At 45.1% G+C, this 8,012-nt stretch overlaps 1 protein-coding gene across 1 annotated transcript; it reads right to left on the bottom strand.

Moving 5' to 3' along the window:
* Positions 1 to 575: 575 nt before the first annotated feature.
* TUBB (tubulin beta class I) lies at positions 576 to 7,227 on the bottom strand. The gene is made up of 4 exons (XM_040405938.1): positions 7,069 to 7,227; positions 4,191 to 4,299; positions 2,928 to 3,038; positions 576 to 2,650 (listed from the first exon to the last, which is right to left on the bottom strand). The coding sequence occupies exons 1-4, from the start codon at positions 7,123 to 7,125 to the stop codon at positions 1,593 to 1,595; spliced, it is 1,335 nt and encodes a 444-aa protein (XP_040261872.1). The 5' UTR covers positions 7,126 to 7,227; the 3' UTR covers positions 576 to 1,592.
* Positions 7,228 to 8,012: the final 785 nt, after the last annotated feature.

The following is an 8,012-nucleotide window of genomic DNA, read 5'->3' on the forward strand; positions in this document are numbered from 1 at the left end:
GTGTCCCTGGCCATGTCTGGTATTACAGCGCAGCCCTGGTCACTTTGATAAACCTGAGCTGCACTACCAGACCTTCCTAGGAGTGGCGCTGTTGCCAAAAACTAAATAGCATACCCTTTTGATAATTTTGGAAACCCTATGGTCTATCCAATGACTGTGTAAATCAAGGTGTCATTAACGTCAACGCAGGGATGCTCAACCTGCGGCCCTCCAGCTGTTGTAAAACTACAACTCCCACCATACCCTGCTGTAGTAGTTGTAGTTCTTCAACAGCTGGAGGGCCGCAGGTTGGGCATCCCTGCGTCGAGGTATTGTTAGCCGTTATGAGCCTCTTCAGGCTGCTTCTGGCTCTCTAGAGATATCTTTTGTGTGTATTTGCAAGCCATTGTTCTCTGTTATCAACCATTTCACGTAAGAGAGAGGCTGACCGTATGGAAGACCAGCAAGAAATCCAGAAAAACCTCTGGCCTCCTATGAAGGACTGATACGAGCACCTGAGATCGCGCCAATCATTTGGATTGTGCACGAGTTGTCCCGTCCCTAAGACAGCAAATAACGACATCATGACAACAGACAAAACTTAAAAAAAAGGTTTTATTCTTTTTTTTCTGTCACAGGCTTGTCATCTTTTCAATATGAAAAAGCAACAGTAAAATAAAAAATAATTATGCCATGGGGAACTTAAGAAAGAGAAGACAAGAATGACGAGAAGAACAAAGGAAAAAAAATTTAAAATAACGAAACGTTCACTTCTCACTTTAAAAAACTTCTTCCCCTCAATTCCTTCTCTGCGCTAGCAAGCCAGTTATTTCTTATTGTCTAAATACGATCGTTTCCTTATTAACCGCAGGCCGTCCTGAATACGGCCAACCGGAGAAGTTAAGACAGTGGCCGAAATCTTCAAAAATATTCAATGCGGAGGGCAGTAAGTGCATTCGTTAGCTTTAGATCCCAGTTACTGGTTGAAAGACGTCCGCAGAACTGGACAAGAGGTGGCGCAGTACTCATGACTGCCGCCTGTCTATGGAAATGGCAGTGACCAATTATGCTATCACAGTAATAAGTTAAGGAAACGAGTAGGAGAGGAGAACGCTAGTCGAGGATCAAAAATATTCACCACTGCAATGGGACCTAGAAGAGCATCTCAATGTCAGGATGCTTTCAAACTCTCCCATAAAGCCTGCAGGCATCACAAAACCCATCTGTGGCTGAAGAGACCAGCACTCGGCCACAACAAGGTTGAGAATTTTATGGAAGCTTTCGGACATGTTTGATGGAACTCAAGACGGTGATTAAGTTCTACCTGTAATTCAAAGAGCCTTCAAAGATCTATCAACCGTACGTCAACCTATCTGAAACCCTACAGCAGAGGTGTAATCCTGCTCAAGCTAAAGGCCTGCCCTTTGACCATCAACATGACTGAGGCAACAAATATAAAGAAGGGATAGAAGAGCAGAAGAATAAAACACTGAAAGATGGAAAAAAGATGGAGGAAAACAAATGATAGACTTTACTTTCTCAGCCTGAGAATGAAGGAGGAGAGATGAGGAAGAAGGGAGGGGTAGTCGTGGTGTTGGTGGTGGAGAGAGAATTTAAGCCTCCTCTTCAGCTTCTTCATTGAAATCTTCCTCTTCTTCTGCTGTAGCATCTTGGTATTGTTGGTACTCGGAGACGAGGTCGTTCATGTTGCTCTCTGCTTCTGTGAACTCCATTTCGTCCATGCCCTCCCCTGTGTACCAGTGGAGGAAAGCCTTGCGACGGAACATGGCAGTGAACTGCTCTGAGATACGTTTGAACAGCTCCTGGATGGCGGTGCTGTTGCCGATGAAGGTGACTGCCATCTTAAGGCCGCGTGGTGGAATGTCACACACGGCGGTCTTGACGTTGTTGGGGATCCATTCTACGAAGTAACTGCTGTTCTTGTTCTGGACATTGAGCATCTGCTCATCTACTTCCTTCATGGACATGCGGCCACGGAAAACGGCTGCCACAGTCAGGTACCTGCCATGTCGTGGATCACAGGCGGCCATCATGTTCTTGGCATCAAACACCTGCTGTGTGAGCTCTGGCACGGTCAGTGCGCGGTACTGCTGACTGCCTCGGCTGGTTAGTGGAGCAAACCCTGGCATGAAGAAGTGGAGACGTGGGAAGGGAACCATGTTGACTGCCAGTTTGCGGAGATCGGCATTAAGTTGACCTGGGAAACGTAAGCAGGTGGTTACCCCGCTCATAGTGGCGCTGACCAAGTGATTGAGATCCCCGTAGGTTGGGGTTGTCAACTTAAGAGTGCGGAAGCAGATGTCGTAGAGGGCCTCGTTGTCTATACAGTAGGTCTCATCTGTGTTCTCGACCAGCTGATGCACAGAGAGTGTGGCATTGTATGGTTCCACAACTGTATCAGATACCTTGGGGGATGGCACCACACTGAAGGTGTTCATGATACGGTCAGGATACTCCTCCCGGATTTTGCTGATGAGGAGTGTGCCCATACCAGAACCAGTACCACCACCCAAGGAATGTGTGAGTTGGAAGCCTTGAAGACAATCACAGCTCTCGGCCTCCTTCCTCACTACATCTAACACAGAGTCTACCAGCTCAGCTCCTTCTGTATAGTGGCCCTTAGCCCAGTTGTTCCCAGCACCACTTTGTCCTAGGGAAGGAAAAGAAACGTCATGTTAACATTTGTGAAGAATCTTGAAGGCAAAGTAAAAAGAATTACAAAATGCTCAAACTGTCCCACACCCCAGGGGCGCAAAAATAGCTACCAATACTAGTGTGTGTAAACTGGTAGTCAAGGTTATGTTGTATAGGGTAATGGACCCTCCACACCAGAGGACTTTATGTAAGGCTTTCTCTAGATCTATTGGTAACCAAAACCATTAACAAGCTTCTACTGTCTTATCAGAACATTCTGTGTGTCTACTTACCAAAGACAAAGTTGTCGGGCCTGAATATCTGTCCGAAGGGCCCGGATCGGACAGAGTCCATTGTTCCTGGCTCCAGATCGACAAGGATGGCTCTGGGGACATATTTGCCACCTAGGAATAAAACAAGACCACACTTAAAATTACCAAAGTAAGTAAGCACCAACAGTCAGCTTCATGGGGTAGTTTAGTTCCATGTTTACAGGTACACAGCCCACAAGGAGAACATCCCCGGGTGATGCCATGTGGAGTGAAACACCATACTCCACAAAAGGGAGGAGGACTTGCTAAGGGCTCTTTCACACTTGCGTTCTTGTCTTCCGGCATAGAGTTCCGTCGTCGGGGCTCTATGCCGGAAGAATCCTGATCAGGATTATCCTAATGCATTCTGAATGGAGAGAAATCCGTTCAGGATGCATCAGGATGTCTTTAGTTCCGGAACGGAACGTTTTTTGGCCGGAGAAAATACCGCAGCATGCTGCGCTTTTTGCTCCGGCCAAAAATCCGGAACACTTGCCGCAAGGCCGGATCCGGAATTAATGCCCATTGAAAGGCATTGATCCGGATCCGGCCTTAAGCTAAACGTCGTTTCGGCGCATTGCCGGAGCCGACATTTAGCTTTTTCAGAGTGGTTACCATGGCTGCCGGGACGCTAAAGTCCTGGCAGCCATGGTAAAGTGTAGCGGGGAGCGGGGGAGCAGCATACTTACCGTCCGTGCGGCTCCCCGGGCGCTCCAGAGTGACGTCAGGGCGCCCCAAGCGCATGGATCATGTGATCACATGGATCACGTCATCCATGCGCATGGGGCGCTCTGACGTCACTCTGGAGCGCCCCGGGAGCCGCACGGACGGTAAGTATACTGCTCCCCCGCTCCTACTATGGCAACCAGGACTTTAATAGCGTCCTGGGTGCCATAGTAACACTGAACGCATTTGGAAGACGGTTCCGTCTTCAAATGCTTTCAGTACACTTGCGTTTTTCCGGATCCGGCGTGTAATTCCGGCAAGTGGAGTACACGCCGGATCCGGACAACGCGAGTGTGAAAGAGGCCTAAGTTATCTACTGATTGACCCGGGAAACTGGATCTTAGTGGATGCTGGACATGTCCAATGTTAGATTACCAAATTTTATTGCATATATTAAGGAATATATATGGGACCTAACATTTAAGATCCAACTCCTACAGGACAGATTTTGGTTACACACAGTAGGACAATATTTCAGGAGCCTCCCTGGATGCAGTCGCAAGAGGGCAACCTCAGTACCTGTTGCCTCGTTGTAGTAGACGCTGATCCTGTCCAACTGCAGGTCGCTGTCTCCATGGTATGTCCCTGTTGGGTCGATTCCATGCTCGTCGCTGATCACCTCCCAAAACTAGAAGACAACAAGAAATAAATACCATGAGAGAGTTATACATACAAGATGCTTCGCTGACGGCAGATGCAACCTTAGATCTTGTGATGGCAGAAAATGGGAAGTGATAACTACATCCGCTTTTCTGCTTGCTGAACAATTCACTATTCTTTTGACCTAGATTCAACCGAACCCCGACATGAAAGAAAATATCAGCCTGATAAAATGTGAGCATTTATTGGAGACTTCAGGAGGCTGAACATCTCTGAAGGAGTCTTGTGCCTTCCAAGAGCTTACAATAGTTTCCGTTCTCTGTAGGAAAGCCAGACCTCCCTCCACCCTGCTCTCTTGCACATTATGACTTGCTTCCCCTCCCCCCAATCCACATCGACAGAGGAAATTGGAGAACAATAAAGCCTTACAAATGGCCGAATGGAGGAGTGGGGGACAGGACGGAACGTGGCTATTTACCCCAAATGATGTCATGGGAGCAGAATGACAATGACGCCATCCCCTGCCTATCTGTATGAGTAGTAGAACAGCTATGAAGTATCATCTAATTCCCCCATAGTCATTATAACGTACCGCACTTTAAATATTATCTAATGATTGAATATCTGCAAACCTTATATCCAGACTGTATATATATATATACCTACCCAATAATCCATGATGTAATATCTGTCCATCAATTATCTATGCCATGTCTTTTCACCTATCTACCTACCAATTTCAAATCTAATACCTATAAAATATGTAGCTAATATCTGTCAGAAAAAAATATATCTATTGCATATCTGTCTGCCTCATATCCATTATGTATTTTTTTTATCCATCCTCTATGTTGTCTATTATCTGTCTATATATTTATTGCATATATCTATCTATAATTTATAAATTAATTTCATATCTATATATATTATTATTTTTTATCCTTCTTCCTCCTATCTGTTAATCCATCTATCTATCAAAAATCCATCTACCGAATATCCATTTAATATCTATCCATCTATCAAATATCCATCTAATATCTATCTATCAAAAATCCATCTACCGAATATCCATCTAATATCTATCTATGTATCAAATAACCATCTAATTTCTATCTAATATCTATCTATCTACCTAATATTCATGAAATATCTATCCATCTATCCAATATCTATCTATCTATCCATCCATCCATCAATGTAAAGATAAAAGAATGGTGCAATCCTGATCTTCCATATAGAAGATGCACTTGTTCCTTGATAAAATGGCTTCAGTGTATCCCCGGATGTCTACGGTGTGGGAGGGAGAAGGAGTCTTACACCCCAGGGTGTGGCACTGCAGCTGTACCAAGCTGTCATCAGCCGACAACTTACAATGAATGCATAAGGCCCATCCGCTATGTGCGCCAGCATCAGCCGTGCTGCCAACCCGTTATAATAGGGAGGTCCTATTTATAGTCCCTGTAACTGAATGAGACGTGGACTGCAAAATGGGTGGAAAGGTCTGAGACAGCAGGCGAATCCCAAACCGTGCCTAACATCGATTTGTAATTCGATATTTTTAATTCTGTTTTATTTTTCTATTATTTTCTGTTACATAATGCTGCCCGCGATCAGAGAGTCTTCACCCATCGCCCTGCAGATGGCTACACAGATACACACCCTTCCCCTAATCCCCCCAGTAATAGCATTACTGCCCAGCTCTGCTGCACTGCAGATAGCGCCTACCTCACAGGCTGCTGAGGTTTTTTCTTTTCTTCCAGGGAGTATTGGGTTAAATATTGATGGGGATGGGTGACACAGCTTTTGGGAAGGCTATCGTACCTCTCCCAGTGGGGTTTTAGGAATTTTACAAACTCACAAATGTAATTTTAGGGGAACTCCCTCCCCGTTATACAGGCTGTGTGAGAACAAAGAGTGGAGGGGCAGGGAGGGCGGCGGAGGAGGAGGGGGCAGAGAGTTGGCGCCATAGAACGCTGATCCTCTGAGCTAGAGGGAGAAAAGGATCCTGAGAGATCAGCGATCCACCTCACATCCTGGGGCTCCGGCAGGAATTGGAACAAAGTGTCAGATACAATATTAGAAAAAACACAGAAATAAGCAAATGGAAACATTCGAAACATCAAATAAATAGATTTTTCTAAACCATCAAGATTTAACCCAAATATTAAAAATATTACTATGTAACGCCTATATCACTATGTATTTTTTTCTCTTTATTATATATTGTATATTTTGATTTTTTTTTGGTCTATAATTTTTATTGTAATCCCTCTACATGCCAAATTTTAGAATTAATTCCATTCTCCATCTCAGTCCCAGCACCGCATGTCGGCATTTACAAATTTAGCACATACAGAAAAACTACTTACAGCAAATTTGGTGTCAATGTGACTTCCTTTTAAAAAAAATGTCGGAATTGAAAAATATATATAATTTCACATTTTGCTCTCCAATTCTGATCATTTTTAAAAAAAATAATAAATAAATTGTAATTATGATTTGTAAGCTAAAAATAGAAAAGAAAAAAAATAATAATAATCCCACCAGCAGTAGAGCGCTGCCCCAGCCTACCAGCATGTATCCTAATGCCATCACCTTACCGCCATTTCTACACCCTGTCCTGGATTGCCCCCACCCAAATAAAATTTTTATTTTTTTCTATATAATGTTATGGAGGTGAAATAATCACCCATGATAAAGTAAGTTCTGTCACCCATACAGAGGAGTCTCCTAGTCCACACCCCAGTCACCCTGCGGGCACACCTAAGCATCGTGTGGGCTCTGTGCCCGGGGTTACCTTGGCGCCGATTTGGTTGCCGCACTGGCCGGCCTGGATGTGCACGATCTCCCTCATGGCGGTAGGTGGGCGGCTGGTCGGAGGAGGTGAAGGCTGGAGGTTGCGACGTTCTAGAATGGAACGTCCGAGACAATGGCGAGTACAACGAGGCAGTCAGCCGGGGACTAGAGCGGCGGGGCGGGGCCAGCGCGGCGGGGGCGGGGCTTACTAGGGGGGCTGCAGGGAGGATGCGGTGTCACCTCTGCTGGGGAAGAGCTCAGAGTCAGACCTGGTACAATAGAAAGGTCTATTAGTCAGTGGATGGTCACAGAGGAAGAATAGAGCTGGAGCATCACTCATATCATTCCTAAATGATCCCATAATCCCTGGATCTGTACCTGCCCAAAATACATCAAGAAGGGGTGGAGGGACAGACAGACAGCAAGGTGATACTAGACAGACGGATGGATAGAGAGCAGATAGGACGGACGGGAGATAATAGATACAAAGATTAGATAGTAGCTAGATAAAGGGATAGATATGAGATGGATGGATAGAGTGATAGATAAAATGATAGAAATAGAGATAACAGATAGATAGATAGATAATTGATAAATAATAGATATTGGATAAATAGGTAGAGATACAATAGATAATAGGTATCTCTAGCGCCTCAGATAAAGGCCACATGTACACAACAGTATCCATTATGCATGCCGCAAAGTGTGGATTTGCAAAATACGGATGCGGTTCGTGTGCCGCCTGCATTTTATTTCACGGACCCGTCGACTTCTGCGGCTCCGCGGTCTGCATTTTGCAGTCAACAATGGGACATGTTCTGTGTTTCTTGTGTGCTTTCCACATCCGTATGTCCATTCTGCGCAAAGCTTAGAGCACGTCCCATTGTTGACTGCAAAATGTGGACCATGGACCCACAGAAGTCGACGGGTCCGCAAATAAAACGC

This window comes from Bufo bufo, chromosome 8 (assembly GCF_905171765.1).
Source record: "Bufo bufo chromosome 8, aBufBuf1.1, whole genome shotgun sequence".
NCBI lineage: Eukaryota > Metazoa > Chordata > Amphibia > Anura > Bufonidae > Bufo > Bufo bufo.